This window comes from Terrapene carolina, unplaced genomic scaffold, assembly GCF_002925995.2.
Source record: "Terrapene carolina triunguis isolate 2854851 unplaced genomic scaffold, T_m_triunguis-2.0 Scaffold374, whole genome shotgun sequence".
Lineage (NCBI taxonomy): Eukaryota > Metazoa > Chordata > Testudines > Emydidae > Terrapene > Terrapene triunguis.
Window position 1 is genome coordinate 9,005,950 of NW_020664725.1, and position 15,713 is coordinate 9,021,662.

General features: G+C 48.2%; 1 protein-coding gene across 1 annotated transcript; it reads left to right on the forward strand.

The window, feature by feature from the left end:
• The first annotated feature begins 6 nt into the window (after window positions 1-6).
• VPS26B (VPS26, retromer complex component B) lies at window positions 7-14,973 on the forward strand. Its single transcript, XM_024198730.3, has 6 exons — window positions 7-904; window positions 5,598-5,754; window positions 8,671-8,835; window positions 9,932-10,107; window positions 10,856-10,998; window positions 11,565-14,973. The coding sequence occupies exons 1-6, from the start codon at window positions 682-684 to the stop codon at window positions 11,709-11,711; spliced, it is 1,011 nt and encodes a 336-aa protein (XP_024054498.1). The 5' UTR covers window positions 7-681; the 3' UTR covers window positions 11,712-14,973.
• Window positions 14,974-15,713: the final 740 nt, after the last annotated feature.

Genomic DNA, 15,713 nt, shown 5'->3' on the forward strand with positions numbered 1-15,713 from the left:
CCCAAGCGGTAAGTGCTCCCGTTTTGTTACCCAGCACCCCCACCCCTTCCTGAGTAGTGAAGGTAAGAGGCAGCAGAGCCCCCCGGGGTGCATTGAACCCCTCTGTCTCCAGCTGCCGCGGCCCTCCCTTGTAATTCATCTCCTAGCAGCGGCTGCAGACTCCGTAGGCGACCTTTGTGCTGCATCCCTTTCCTAAACAGCAGCAGCTCCTTAGGCTGTTACATCGCCCTTCTAAGCAGCTTTCTAGGCCCTCTCTTGGTTGCATTGGACCACCCTTCCCTAAGCTGCAGCCTTCTGGGTTGCAACATACTCCCCTACCTAAGCAACAGGAGCCCTCTAGCGCTCTGAGGTTACTTTATCCCTTTCCCCCAGAAATATATATCCCTCTAGTGCCTTTGAGCTGTATTGAACCCTCTTCCATCCTGAAGTCCCCCAGCTTGCTAGGATTGAACCTCCCCAGGATCCTTTAGCATTACAGTCTTCATCCCCAAAACTGGATTACATCCCCTCTCCTTATCTGGGTTTCTGTACTGCATCCATCGCCATAGTATTTGAGCCCCTTGAAGAAAACAAAATCCTCAAACGCTGCCACTTCTCCAGTGTTCCCTGGAGTAGTACACCCCATTCCCCACAGCAACCCCACTCGCCCTCTGGGATTGTCCCCTCCTCCCCAGCAGTGAGATGAGCTTCTTTGGGTTTGGGCAGAGTGCGGAGTTGGAGCTGGTGCTGAGCGATGCAGAGAGCAGGCGCAGGGCTGAGCACAAGACTGAAGAGGGCAAAAAGGAGAAATATTTCCTCTTCTATGATGGGGAGACAGTATCAGGTCGGGTCACCCTCACCCTCAAGCACCCAAACAAGCGGCTGGAGCACCAAGGCATCAAGGTGGAGTTCATCGGACAAATTGGTGAGAGGGGAATGAGGGGGTGTGAGTATTGCATGGTGGAACATCAGGGACTTTAATTGGGAGGGTGGAGGGGAGCGGTAATTTGTACCAGCATGGAGGAGTGGGTTGGGCTCACAGCTTCCTAAAGCTTGCTTGCAACACAGTCATGGGCCTGCCATCCTGCAGTGAGTCCTCTGGTTGGAGTCTGATTGCTCTTTCCCCTCTGAAATTCAAAAAACTAAACCCCTTCAGTGAGGGCAGCAATACATAGCAGTGCATTGCATGGAGCCTTATTTATTTGTTTTGCATTAGTAATTCCTCCAGGTTGAATGTACTTAAATGTTAACACTGGCAAGGTTCCGTCTCCATTAGCCTAGGAAATGGGAATATAGTTACAGTGCATCCTGTTCTCGGAAACTGGGTTATGATCCCCAGCGTCTTGTAATTACACTGAAAAGTCCCTTGAGTATCAGAAATTATTTCAAATCCCGTTTTAGGTTTGCACAATCCATGTGTTCTATACCCTTGTGTCTGTGCAGAGTGGAGGTATTACCACTCCTTTTCCAGGTCATTGTTCTCTCTCATCCTATTTTCCTGTTTCTGCTCATTCAGTGACCTGAGCTCTGAAATATATAGAGAGAGATTTTTAAATTCAGATTCAAACCTCCAGGGTTGTTTTTAAGTTCTAATATCTTGGCAGCAGCATCCCTTAAAACTGAGTTCTTTATTATTCCCCATTCTTTTTATTAACATGTTGCTACATCTCTAGCTGCATTTACTGTGCTATTGATTACATTGTATGTGATGGGCAGGGCTGCCTTGGGAGGTAATTGTTATATTGAGGGCATGAGGCAACAGACCAGCTGGTGTATGTGCACATTTCAATTCATGAGCTATGCCCCAGAAGCGAACTACCCTTGTGGGTCAGCTTCCTTTCCTTTCAAAGCTTGCTGTCCCCAGCTTCATTGATTCTGCTCATCCTGTTGGGTTGGCCGAGCCCACTTATCCATATAAAGTCACCTGGTATCTGAGCTGTTATGTCTGTGATTGCAGTTTGAATTTGGCGATTTTATATTGTGTGAACCCAATTTAGAGAAGTGCTTCCCTCCCCCCATAATAGGAGGGAAGGTGCTTGCCATACCCACTATGCCATTTTTATAAAGAACTAAACATTTCGTGGACTCATCTGAGTTAAAAGAAGTGATAAACTTGCACAGTTTTTATTCGTTTATTAACTCTGTACCATGCATCTGTGGGACTTTTCAGACAAGACCTTAAATCCGTGGCCCTGTCTGCTCTAAAAATCTCGGTAGAAGCTGTTCACCTGCACATCAATGTGATCAACATTTTCAACTTGGGATGGATAACATTTCCTTGTAAATCCCTTGGCACAGAAGATTAAATTGATGTTTTCCCCCACCCAGCCCCACCATCTTTACTTAATTTCTCTTCTGATTTTCTCCACTTGCACCTCATGTTACACTTCTGCATTCAGAGAAAGCACATAACTAATTATATATAAACAGGCCCCATTATCAGAAACTGGATTATAACCTGCCTCTGGGTTTAAAATCTCCAGAGTAAACTGAGCATGAGCTTTCCTCTCTGTTCCGCCACTGCCTGTCTGTGCAGCCTTGGACAGGCACTCCACCTGTCTCATTTCCCCATTTGGAAAATGAGTGCTTAGGTTGTAAGCTCTTTGGGGAAGGCAGAGTGTTTTTTTGTTCTGTGTTTGTACAGCATCTAGCGCAACAGAGTCTTGGTCCATAACTAGGACTTCTGGGTGTTAACGATATTCCAAAAATAATATTTATAGAGGAGTTTTGAAGACTGATTCATTTGCTCAGTGCTTTGACTTCATGAAGCACTACATAAGTAGTATGTGTCTGTTACAGGTATAAAGAGAGCTTTCATAACCAGACTTGAGGTCCAGGTTGTGCTTGGTTATATTACCTTTAAACAAAACAAAAAAACAGCCCCAGTAGTCTTAAAGATGGTATAACTGATTGTGCGTCCATAGCATCTTCCATCTCCAAATGCCTCACAGTAGGGATTTAGACTCTCAGAGGTGAGGAAGTAGGCATTACCCCCATTTTACAGATGGGGTACTGAACACAGGGAAGTGGTGTGATTTGTTTAAGATCATAGGGTCTGTGATGGAGCTGGGAATACAATTCAGGAGTCCTGTATCTGATTCTCTGGTTAACGTCCAGGACAGTTTCTCCTCTGATGGATGGATAGTGCAGATTCCTTTTTGGACATCCGTCTGTCTGCAGTAACTGTTCTCTGAGATCATCCTAAAAAGGTTGGTAAATTTTAAAAAAAAAAGTCGTAATGGAAAGCTCTGGCTTTGCTGAACAACTCAAACGGGGATTTTTTTCTAACGTTTGACGTGCTAATGTCTTTTTAAATATGAAAAATCCTCAATTCCTCCTCTAAAGGTTTAAGTGCCAATCTCAGCCCCTGGCAATAGTTGCTGGGAGCCTAGTACGCTGGCAGTCTGTTTTTTCCCAGTTTAAACTCAGTCGTTGCCTTTGGCATTGTGCCGTGAGATGAGTCCATGTCTCTTTGTATGTCGCTCCTGCATTCCCTCCCCATCACATAAAAGAGCATCCCTCCTCTCTCTTTGTGGAGGTGTATTGAATGGAGAGATCCTTTATTATATCATTGTATTACATTAGCGCCCAGAGGACCCAACCAAGATCAGGGCTTCATTATGCTAGGTGCTGTACAAACACAGTAGAGATCATTCTAACCCCGAAGAGCTTCCAGTCTAAAGAGGTAAGGTGGACAAAAGTGTGGGCAAGATAAAGCGTTATCCCATATTTTACAGCTGGGGAGATAAGGCACACAGTAAGTGACTTGCCCAGGGTCACACGTTGAGGCTGTGGCAGAGATGGGAGCTGAACCCAGATCTCCTGAGTCCCAGGCTAGTGCCCTAACAACAAGACAGCCCTTCAGAAAGCCTCTGTAGCGGGGTTCAGTGGACATGTGATAATATTTGACCTTGTCTTAGCTGTGACTTCAGCTCCAGATTGTAAGAATGAGGGTTGCCCAAACTTTTCCTAACCAAAGGGCTGTTTTGGCAACTTTCTGGGAGGACAGCATACAGGAAACTGGAGTAGATTGCCTTTACCGTTGTGTATAATAGTGAGCTGAATACAGGTCCCCCAGTGGGTCACTTTCTGTTATCTTGGATCAAGATGGAAAATTACATTCTAGGGGCTGTAGTTTCTATGGGCCACCTTATATTAAAGATGGTCACTTGGTCGCGGCTATGTTTGGAGAACCGCTGGAACAATTGGGAGGGCGCAGGAAAATGTCTGCCTTTTCATCTGCAGCTGGTTTGAGCAACTCGTCCACGCATACCCTTGTTCCCTAACATTTCCCTGGCCATACATGTATCCACCATAGAGCCATCAGCTCAGCTTTACCCCTTGAAGATGTGTTCTCTGCATGGTCATATGCTGAGTGCTGGCATACTGTGGAATCAATGGGGTTCTTTACCTTTTTTTGTTCCCTGGAGCTAATGGGGCCACCTCTGCGTTTTCTGTTGCTTTAACCTTCTTTGAGAGGCATGAGCAATGATAGATGGAAGCCTCGTAGCCCCACACTTCTGCTTTGTCTCTGCTTTCCCCATTTTGGGGAAGTCTTGAGGCTGTTTTTTACTGGTTAGAAGTCCAGTGCCTAGGCTCTGCAGGAAGTGATGAGAGAAGGGATGGCACTAGCTGCTGATTTGCTCTGTGATGGTTCCTTGTCTTTGCAGGTAGTCTGGATATATTAACCTTGATTAAACTGACCCACGTAGATGTTCTGGTTTGTTTTTGTAGGTAGGGGTAAGTGAGTAAAGCTGAAGAGACATCATGGGAATCTCCGCTCCTGCTTTCTTTGTCTCCTCTCTCTTCACCTGCTTTCATGGGAGTGGAATATTTACCAACCTTCTCAGTTATTTTTGACACCACCCTGTCCTGTTCCCCTACCTGTGGGTTGGATATTTTGCATGAGCTCATGGGATGTCTTGTTTCTTTTCTACTTGTACAATGGAGGATGACACTCTTTGAGGATCCTCAAGCAATTTACAGATACTAAAGTAGCAAAGGGGATGGGTAGCTGACCCCATTTTATTGATGAGGAAAAAAGCATACGGAAGAGGGAAGTATTGAGGGCGTCACAATAAATTAGTGGCAGACCCAAGAATGGAACCCAGGAGTCTAGACTTGCTAAATCGAACCATTAAGAGAGCACTCCTTCCGTTGTATTGGACTCTGTCATGCGCGTGAGAGAGGAGAATGTAAGCCACTGTGCGAACATGAGCTGTCCAGTGAGGGGAACAGCACTGCTGATTTCTAGGGTGCACAAACCAATCTGCAAAATCGGATCCTCGTTTTTACCGGCACTTCCAAATGAGCTTGGGCCTGTGATGGGCCAAGGACCTAACTGTGCATCTCTACTCTTTATACCCTGGCTCACTCCTCTCACTGTGTATCTGGCCCAGTTGGGGCTGGATGAAGCATGGCCCTTTGTGTTTGAACCTCAGGATTTCCAGGGAGACGTTCTCTCTCTGGGAAGTGGAGGAGAAGGGATAGAATGGGGAAGAGGCTTTGTAGGGGACTGGTTCCTTTTTGCCATGCCCATTTGGTACAGTTCTTCTCCCAAAGCTGACCTCCTCACATGGGAGTGAGCAGCACTGCCTAACCGAATATTCTCTTCCTAGAGCTCTACTATGACCGGGGCAACCACCATGAATTTGTCTCTCTGGTGAAGGATCTGGCCCGTCCTGGTGAGTTCACCCAGTCACAGACATTCGACTTTGAATTCACACATGTGGAAAAACCATATGAGTCCTACACAGGGCAGAACGTGAAGTTACGGTGAGTCTCCTGCGGTCGGGTTTCTCCCAGTCCCAAGCTTCAGCCTTCTCCCTGTGCATTAGTTTTCATGGAGTGTCTTTCTAGTAAGAGCTACAGTACCCAATGTACCCCAAATGAACACACACCCACAGATTTAAAAATTTTATTAAAGTTAATGTTTAAAATCAAATTTACGCAAGTTAAGAGGGAAGGTACTGTACATCTGGGGTCGGGCTTGGGTTATGGGGGATTGCAAGTATCGGTTACAAGGTTCACGAGGTACATACATATCACATAACCAGCCAGGGCCGGTGCTACCATTTAGGCAAACTAGGTGGTTGCCTAGGGCACCAAGATTTGGGGGCGCCAAAAAGCGGTGCCCCCATTTTTTTTTACAGTGTTCCTACGCCCCCTCCCCGAGCGCGCAGTTGCCGCTCCACTTCTCCCGCCTCCCAGGCTTGCAGCACCAATCAGCTGTTTGGCGCCACAAGCCTGGGAGGGGAGGAAAATTAGAGCAGGGGTGGCATGCTTGGGGAGGAGGCCGAGCAGAGGTGAGCTGGGGTGGGGAGCTACTGCACGGCTCCCCGGGGGGAGGAGGGGAGCTGCCACGGGGGGGGCGCCTCAGGGTGGAGGTGGGGGCAGGGAGCTTGGGTACGCCACCCATGGAATGTATTAAGAGTCCAAGTTGATATTGGCGTAGAGAATAAGTACATGGGTAGGGTGCGTCCCTCGGTTCATCAGGGAAGGAAGTGGGTTATTTCCCTGGTCAGTGTTCTCGGTTACTCGACTTGGTACTGGTGGTGTCCCGTGATGTGTTCCATGTAGATGTCTCTGGACCACCTGATGGTGTCAGACACCATGAGCTGTCTCATGAGCCAGGCGTAGCGTCGACCGACTCCGCCCGCTCTCAGTACCAGCTTGTTGTGGGGGTCCCATGCGCCCAGGGCTCCCACGACCAGGGCATGTATCTGGACCTCATAGCCCTACAGCAGCACGAGGGTCTAATGCCTATGTCTAAGAGTCGAATTAGGAAGAATAGATAGAACTACAATCTACCTTAAATATAATAAGGAACAACTGAAAATCCAATAGGGAACTGACAACTTTGACAGTGTGATGACATAGGGCTAGTCTACACGGGCAACGTTAAAGCACTGCCGCAGTAGCACTTTAACGTGGCTTGTGTAGTCACACCGCTCTTCCACCGCTCTTAAAAAAAAACACCTCCATGATGGGCATAGCTACCAGCGCTCGTGCACTGTCTGCAGTGGCACTTCACAGTCCTGAAACTTGCTGTGCTCAGGGGGGTGTTTTTTCACAGAAAGTTGCAGAGCTGTAAAGTGCCAGTGTAGACAAGCCCATAGACTAGGGCCATGGGGAATGGGTCTTGCCTTTGAAACCCATGGGAAATCAGAGCTCAGGAGTGTTAATTGTTTAAGAGGGGCGTGTCATTGAAAAGTGATTGAACTGCTGTTAAACTAACCATTTTCTATCATTTTAAAACAAGCTGACAGTAACTTCTAAAATCTGATTTCCCAGGCATTCCAGCCCGAGCTGTTTCCCCCCAGCAGGGAGGAAATATTGATAAAATGCTATTCCCAGCTGAGAGGGGCACCACACTCCCACTTAACCCTGTAGAGAGAACAGAGCGGTGCTGATAATTTCTAAAGGCTGCTGAAGAAATTAATTTCTAATCTGTATCTCTCTAGTAAATACAGAGTTTACTGGACTTTCCCTTTTAAACTGAATTGTGGCCCTTCATGTGCATGCATGTGTGTTGAGCCCCTCAAGCTGCTGTTTGTGTGGGGGGGTCACGGTATAGTCCCATTTCGTGTTGAAGCACTAGGGCATGGGGGTGGATTGACAGTTCAGATACTATGTGTGGGATGCCTAGAAAATCTGTGGAAAATCTACCAACTCCTGTGAAAGCCACACATTTGAAAAGGGAGGTCTCGGCCCTTTTTGTCATTCCTCTTTCTCCCCCTCTTCTAAAACCCACGCTTCTCTCTCTGGCTTCCCCTCTGTTCCTCCAGTCTGCAGTTACTTCTTGATATCTCTTGTCTGTGCTGCAACTGCGATCGCTCACGCCAGCCGAAGGCTCTGTGCATCTGATCCTTGGCTGAAATGGAATGTTAAATTATCAACACTTGTGATAATGGAATGCAGCGCCGTCTTGGGACAGCATGTCAAGCACTGAGTGCAGTTCCAGAAGCTGTGCGGCGGGCTCAGTAGTAAAATGCAGCCTGTCATGGCTTCTCTTGTGCAAGTGCATCACCCTTGAGTTGCTCCTTTTTTTTTTTTTCTTGTTTAAAAAATAAGGGAAACCAAAATCTCTTCTGATTCCCAAATGCTTCCAATTTATTTGGCAATAAAAGAGCAATGTCTGGTCATTTGCTTCAGTCTCCAGCAGAGACAGTTAAATGTGTTTCAGTAGTTTGGTAATCAGGCCTGCTTATTTTAATCGTGGCTTAGATGCAAAGAAATGCCTTGCTTACATGTTGTTGTTTACAAATTGCAAATCCTATTTCAGAGTTGGGCTGTCCCCTTGAAATCTAGTCAATGAGTCAAATGCTGTGGCTGCATTTAAGAGGGCTGGATAATTTTATGATCGATATTTAGTTACCTAGGTGGTGGTTAGTGTATTCACATCTCATGCTTTAGGGCAATAAGCCATAGGGTTCAGGCTGGAACATCTCCCCTATGTACAGCAATGTACAATTGCTCAAGTGCACTACAAAGGACTTTCACCTTCTTCTAAACCATCAGGTATTGTCCACTACAGGAGGCAGGTTACTGGACTGCATGGACCAGATGGTCTCAGCGGCTCCATCAAAGCCCACAGTCCTCTCTCCTCCACCCTAACGCCTTCCGCCATGGCTTTTGCACCCAATGAGGTAGTCTGCAAGGGTTCTAATGGATGAGGTGTTCCCCTTTCAGGTACTTCCTCCGAGCGACCGTCAGCCGCAGATTAAATGATGTGGTGAAGGAGATGGACATCGTCGTGCACACACTCAGCACCTACCCGGAGCTCAATTCCTCTATCAAGATGGAGGTGGGAATCGAGGATTGCCTGCACATCGAGTTTGAGTATAACAAATCCAAGTAAGTGTCCTGAGAACGGCTGCTGAGTAGAACTTCCTGCGTGAGGGGATGCAGCCTGCTGGGTAGGCCGGGTGGGACTCCTAGGTCATGTCTCCACTGCAAAAAAAAAACCAACAAAAACCACAGCTGGCTCATGGGGCTGTTTCATTGCAGTGCAGACTTCCGGGCTCAGGTTGCAGCTCTGGGACCCTTGCACCTTGCAGGGTCCTAGAACCCCAGGCTGCAGCCTGAGCCCAGAAGTCTACAGCAATGAAACAGCCCCTTAGCCCGAGTCAGCTAGCACGGGCCAGTCGCGCAAGTCTGATTGTTGTGTAGACGTACCCTTAGAGGCTGCTTAACTCGACTAGATATGCAGAGGCAGCTCCTGTTGTAGACTTTAGGTGGGGCCCTGTAATTTATCTTAGCTCTCCCTGTTCCCTATTGTGGATGGCAGGCTGTTCACTGAAGTGCTGAGACTGTTCCTGCTTTAGATCTCTCCCCTCTCACCACCACCCTGGAATGTGCTTTATCCAGATGGAGGCATCTGCACCCACATACTGAGGGGGTGCATAGAATTGGGATGAAGGTGGGTTTATTTTAGTCGGATTGAGTACTCCCATTGTTCTGAGTCCCGAGTGGCCCAATGGCACAGCTTCTGCTGTTTGCCAGGATGGCGTGATTAAATGTGGGACTATGTGGCTGTTAACTCAGGCACAGAAGTTGGAAATTACCAGTTTAGACTACATCTAGTCCATCCTTCCCACCCAGTGCTGGAGCGTCCTCCTGCAGTGTTTGTTTTAAATTACCTAAGCAATTGCCACTGGGCGACTTGGATCTTGTTGTTGGGAAGTTCTTATGAATGTCCAGCCTAAGATGTCTCCTCATTTTATCCAGTAATCCCACTCAGACTTGCTGATGCCCAGAGAATTGAGCATGAATGCATGGTTATCGCTTGGAGCAGCCCAGAACATGTGGCTGGGCTGCCCATGGAATCTGAAGTGGGCCCTGAGGAGAATGGGGAAGTGTCTGACAGGCACATTCCAGCTTGTCAACTTGTTTCCTGCTCTGATGTGCAGAGACCAAAATTGATCATGGCTGTCTTGCCTATCCTCCCAAGGTACCACTTAAAAGATGTGATTGTTGGAAAAATCTACTTCCTGTTGGTGCGGATCAAGATCAAACACATGGAGATAGATATCATCAAGAGAGAGACAACAGGGACCGGCCCCAATGTTTACCACGAGAATGATACAATAGCTAAATATGAGATCATGGATGGGGCACCTGTGAGAGGTGAGAAGGAATGGGGAACCATTTATATTCCTCTCCTAGAATCTTTGGGGGACCAGAGCTTGTTTTGCACCATTAATTTTTGCAGGAATGTGGAACCTACTGTGAGTCCCATAAAGTTGTCATCTGTCTTCAACTGAGTGCCTGTTTTCTTGTGTGGTAATAGCTGGTTCGTGCATCCCTCTTCACTGGTGAATCTCATGGCAGCTTACAAACGTGGGGGAAATTGAGGCACATTGCTGGTGTCTTTAAGTCTCCTAGCAAGTCAGTGGCACAGTTAGGAATAGACTTCCGCTACTGACCTGGGCCTGGTCTCAGAACATAGCGCTGAAAGGGGGTATCTTACCTCATTGCCAATCCCCTGAGAGAACTGGTCTCTCTGGATGATAGTGTTCAGCAGTGGTGACTTGCAGGTATGTTCTAGAACTCCCATGTCAGTAGCTAGAAGGAATGTCATTCCATTCTCTTTCTCCTCCAATGCTGTGGGCAATGAAGGGAACCCTGTGCTATTGAAGTGGAGGAAGGACGCTTGCCACAAAGGGCATGACCCTGCTAAGGAGTAAGCATGCTAACTGCTATTCTGTGGGAGCCGAGGGCACTTGGCCCAAACCCCATCCAGCAGTGATAAGGTATGCCAGACTCAGGCACAGAGTTGGAGGCGTTAGCTTGCTCTGGTTTTACCTTATTGTGCCGGTACTGTCCTTGTAAGATTTGACTCAATATGTTGTGCCTACACTCATGCCTTTTGCAGGGGAGTCCATTCCAATCAGACTCTTCCTGGCAGGCTATGAGCTGACACCCACTATGAGGGACATCAATAAGAAGTTCTCAGTGCGTTATTACCTCAACCTGGTACTGATAGATGAAGAAGAAAGGCGCTACTTCAAACAGCAGGTGAGAAAGGGTGTGACTGCACCATGGGGTGGACTGTAGCCAGCCAGTCAAGTGCTGCTTCAGGTGCTCCATTATAACTAGCAACAGAAAAATGTTGGACAACCTGGCTGGTGGTGTGGGGGAAGATGCTCCTCCCTGGGTACCCACTGGAGCCAGATCATTTGGGGTGTGGATAGAGAATGCACCTGGGTATCTGGGTCTGTTAGGGATGGTCCTCGGAGAGGGCTTATCCACCGTAATCCCCCTATCAATTCTCTGCACTGCATTAACCACGGCAATGTTGCCCAACATACTAGGACAGACCTGACATCTAGTGGTTGCCTCTGGCCCATCCTCTGTGGAGTGCTACCATCTGGCCTTCCAGAGGTCTGCACTGCCTGGGCCCCTCTCTTGAAGCTGTAATGGCCTTTCCCAGCTGAAGGATGGAGAGTGGAATAGGCCAGCATATGGGGATGGATGCAAGTTACTGCTCCAGCAGCTTAGGCAGATGTTCAGACCTATGAGTACATCGTGGGTGGGGCCAGCGTAGCTGCTGCATGTCCTAACGGTGTCCTGCTGTCTGACAGGAGGTGGTGCTATGGCGGAAAGGAGACATTGTGAGGAAGAGCATGTCCCACCAGGCAGCCATTGCCTCTCAGCGGTTTGAGGGGACGTCCTCCCATGCTGAGGCCAGGACCCCCAGCCAGCCTGCAGAAAACAACAGCCGGCAGTGAAAGACCCTGTGGAGCGAGGCTGCTGCAGAACCCAAGTGTCCGGGGCCGGCAGCAGCAACGAGGGGAAAAGAAAATATTTCACCAGAGACTTATGAAAATCAATATCAGTTTTTTGACTTAATTCTGATCTTCGAAGGACCAGTAGGGTTGGGAAGGGGCAATGTAAGCTACAGCAACCACGGCACAAAGTTGAACGTACCTCGGTGCTCCCCAACCTCCTACATTCCTCTGGGGTAGGCTGCTTTTACACATGCAGGGGCCATTGGGCTGCCTGGCTTTCCCGTTGCCATGAGACCCCTTCAGCATGGCAGTGGGGAGGCGGGAGGGGGAAGGGGAAATTTGTTGCGCCTCCTCTGCGGTAGGGGTGTCACTTTGGGCATGTAGGAAGGCATTTTGCTGCCATCGAGAAGCCCTCGTGAGGTGAGTGGGAGGAGGGAGCCTGATGAAGCATTTTAGCTGGAAGGCGGGAGTGTGTGTGAGTGGAGTTTAAGCTTGAGGTGTAGCCTGCCTGATGTCCCCCCCCTTTACCCCTCCCCCGTGCTGTTCCTGGAGTCTCTGCTGCAAACGGTTATATAATTAGTTGAATCAGCCCTGTGAATAATAGAGCCAGGTTGTGCCGCGTAGCAGATGCTGCTGCCTTGGTGTCCCTGCCTTGGGAGCTCATGGATGCAGCGTCTCGGGGGGAGCAGGGGGGATAGTTAACATTTAAAAACGCAGATAGTAGCTGAGAGTGGAATTGACAGGCGTATGGATACTGGAAAGGGCAGACGAGGTATGGGAGAGCTAGCAGAGCTGCTAGGCAGAGTGAGTCAGGGAGGAAACTGGCCAATGAAAGAGAGTGCACAGAGCCTTGATAGTCTCGCCTCCGGGAGGTCAGGCTGTAGTTTGTAATCCATGCTGTATGATAGAGCCACGCTGGTGCAGCTGAGCCCTGGGAAGCTTGTGTATGTTGGAGATAGAAGAGAGTGTAATAGAGTGGTTGTACAGATTCCACATGCTGTTCTGGGAAGCAGTTGCAGTCAGGTCTCCTTAGCAGTTGTACAGGGAAAAGCGTTGTGGGGTGTGAGAGAGCAGCATCAGTGCAGTGGCCTGTGCAGCCTCTGAAGTGCTGCAGTAAATGATGGACTGTTTCCCTTCTGGCTTTCTCCTTGTTTCCAATTTATCTGAATGAAACTCTGCTTCATCTGTCTCTAGGATTCACCCCAGTGGTGCTGTGGTTAAACCTCATGCGGACTTCCCTGATTGGCTGAAAATTATCTGAAAGAGTAGTAGGGTGGGACAGAAGGGGACACGGGGGTGTTCTTTAAATGCACCTGTATGCAAAAGGCTTGAAGGATACCCCCTGAGCACCTGGGATGGGCTATTGCTATTCCTAGCAAATGGGACACCTTTGTTTAAGGAGTTACTGGCCTGTAGGTGCTGCTAAGTGAAATGAAGCAAGATGGCAGGCAAAACTTTTTGCTTCCATAGACAGCTCTTGATCAGTTGGGCCTGATGAGAACAGTAGTGGTGGTGTCTTTGGGCATGAAGCTATCTGAGGACCTGAGTATGGGATGTCTTTCACTCTTAAAATAAACTCCATTTAATCTTCTGAGTTAAGTGGGATCAGCCCTCCTTTAAAGTTCAGAGATGGTCTTTTAGACTTAACTGATGGACTGGATTTAGATGTTCTCCATCCTTTTTAGATCCCTTTCTAGGAAGCAGGTAATAAAACCTCCAACCAGCATATGGAGACAGAAACCTGAACTAAACCGGGACATCAACTCCCTCTATAATGGGAGCTGTACTGATGATTTTCCTGATGTTCTGCCAGGCTTGCTTCTGAATCTGAAATGTCCTCTGGTTGGATGTAGAGCTGTTCTCTTGCTGCTGGGAAGTTAAAGCATCTTCTGCAACGTGCTGTGTGTGAGACAGTGCCCTGGTGCCTGTAGTGATGGTGGGGTCTGGGTGGGAGGGGGTGATGTTTGCGTAGTAAGAAAGCTGCTGTAGTTCAGTGATAAATGTGTTTTCTGCTTGCCGAACTAAGTTTTATTTTCACTCAGTCACACGTAGGGCTATGGTTCTTATCCTAGATGGAGAGTCCTGCTCCATCCCAGGGGACGTTAATTGCCTCTTCTCTGCTGTGAACACTAGTGTCACACCGTGTTCTGCACTGTCGTAGTGAGGATGTGTGGCTTACTCTGCCTCTGTACGTGAGAGGTCCCTGCTGTGGACTGGAATGGCAGTCTCCTCCCTCAGACTGAAGCCAAGTCCTATTAAAGGCAGCTGCTTTTTTACATCACGCGTAGGGATAGCGGTGTGCTTTGGGCCTCGTGTAGCAAACGAACGTGGACGCTACTTCGGCGGCTAACCTGCTCTGCTTCTACCCCATTGAGAGGGATCCAGGTGTGCCGTGGCAATGCACAATCATTTGAAAACAGGTGAGGCTCCCTTTGGGAGACAGTCCGGGTAACAGACGGTATCTGTGTGGCTGAGCCTAACCCAGCTGCACCCTGACCCACTCTCCCCTTTGCCTCATCTCAAAACAGCCATCCTGAAATCCCTTTGTGCTTGAATACTTCTCTTCGTTGTAGTATGTGTTGGTGTTAAGAAGCCCAGTGGGTGAACACGTCTCTGCATTAGGTGAGTGGTGAAACAGGATCAGTGATGGACCTGAGGAGATTGCCTAAAGATGGAAATCCCCCTCTCCCCTCCCCGGAAGATTTTCAGACAGCATCTGCTTGTCACTGTGAGAGGAATTAGTCAGAAAAGGTGCATGAGCCAAAATGTTTCCTTTTGCTAACTTTTCCTCACCTGCGTGTCCCCCATCATAGGACGAGGCTTGAGAGTCACCCCTCCCCACATTTTTACCTTCTCTGATTAGATCATTCAACCTGCTTTCTATTATGCCCTGTGTTCGGGGTAATGATACCTGCCCCATCTGTAATGATTGGCTCTTGAGAGGACAGACATGAAAATTCAACTCAAACTACAGAAAAGAAAAAGACAACTGTTTAATAAGAGGAGCGGGGAACTATTGTGGCTTTCGCAGCCCAGCCCATGCTGAGTTGTTTTATCCTGTGCTGTGGGTGTCCCCTCTCTTCCAAGCAGATTCTCACTGTGGGGAGTGGTGCATAGGTACTGAACCAAGCAGTGCAACTTGTAATTTAGCCTCTGCAGTGTTTACATGTTTCTTAATTCATCATCTTTTCAATGGCTGTATTTTAAAATTTGTTTTTTGTCTCTTGGATTAAAAGGGCCATTCTAGGCTTTTAAATGCTGTGCATTGGTTTCTCCGACTTGTTTTACGTTGCAGTTCTGAACTATCCTACCTATCCTCAGGCCAGGCACTCAGCAGGCACCTGAGGGAGGAAGAACCCAGCCTGTTCTCTCACTGTGCTGTCTCTAAAGGTGTGGAGCAGAAGTGCTTCTTACTGAGAAGTTAATTGGCCCCACTTTAACCCATGTAAAGTGCACCTAGAGCCGTGCTGATGGGTGACTTTTACAGCTATTCAATCCCAGTGGGTTGTTTTTTCTCCTTTTACCAGGACCTAGAGCAGTGGGTCTCAAACTTTTTTTACTGGTGACCCCTTTCATATCGCAAGCCTCTGAGTGCAACCCCCCCAATAAATTAAACACACTTTAATATATTTAATAGCATTATAAATACTGGAGGCAAGCGAGATTTGGGGTGGAGGTTGACAGCTCACGACCCCCCATGTAATGATCTCACGACCCCCTGAGGAGTCCCGACCCCTAGTTTGAAAAACCCTGACCTAGAGCAAGCTCAGTAAGTGAACTGCCCCCGATCACTAGCCCAGCACAAGGATTAAACCACAGCCCACATCATTAGGCCCTAAAGGCTACAGTATTAAAAACTTGAAATCCGGTCTTAAACTCTCCAGGCAGCCTGCTTTGCTGAATGTGTATACTTGCTCTTGAGAGATCTCTGTCCCTCTGCAGCACAGAAGGGTTTGCACTGAAGAGTGGAAGGAGCCTTGTGTGTCTTGGCACCGCCTATCG

Bases quoted from the DNA above. Each gene is read 5' to 3' on its own strand.
- VPS26B (XM_024198730.3), top strand. From the start codon at position 682: ATGAGCTTCTTTGGGTTTGGGCAGAGTGCGGAGTTGGAGCTGGTGCTG. The intron at 8,836-9,931 runs GTAAGTGTCCTG...TATCCTCCCAAG, and splicing joins TTTGAGTATAACAAATCCAA to GTACCACTTAAAAGATGTGA. The intron at 10,108-10,855 runs GTGAGAAGGAAT...TGCCTTTTGCAG, and splicing joins GGATGGGGCACCTGTGAGAG to GGGAGTCCATTCCAATCAGA.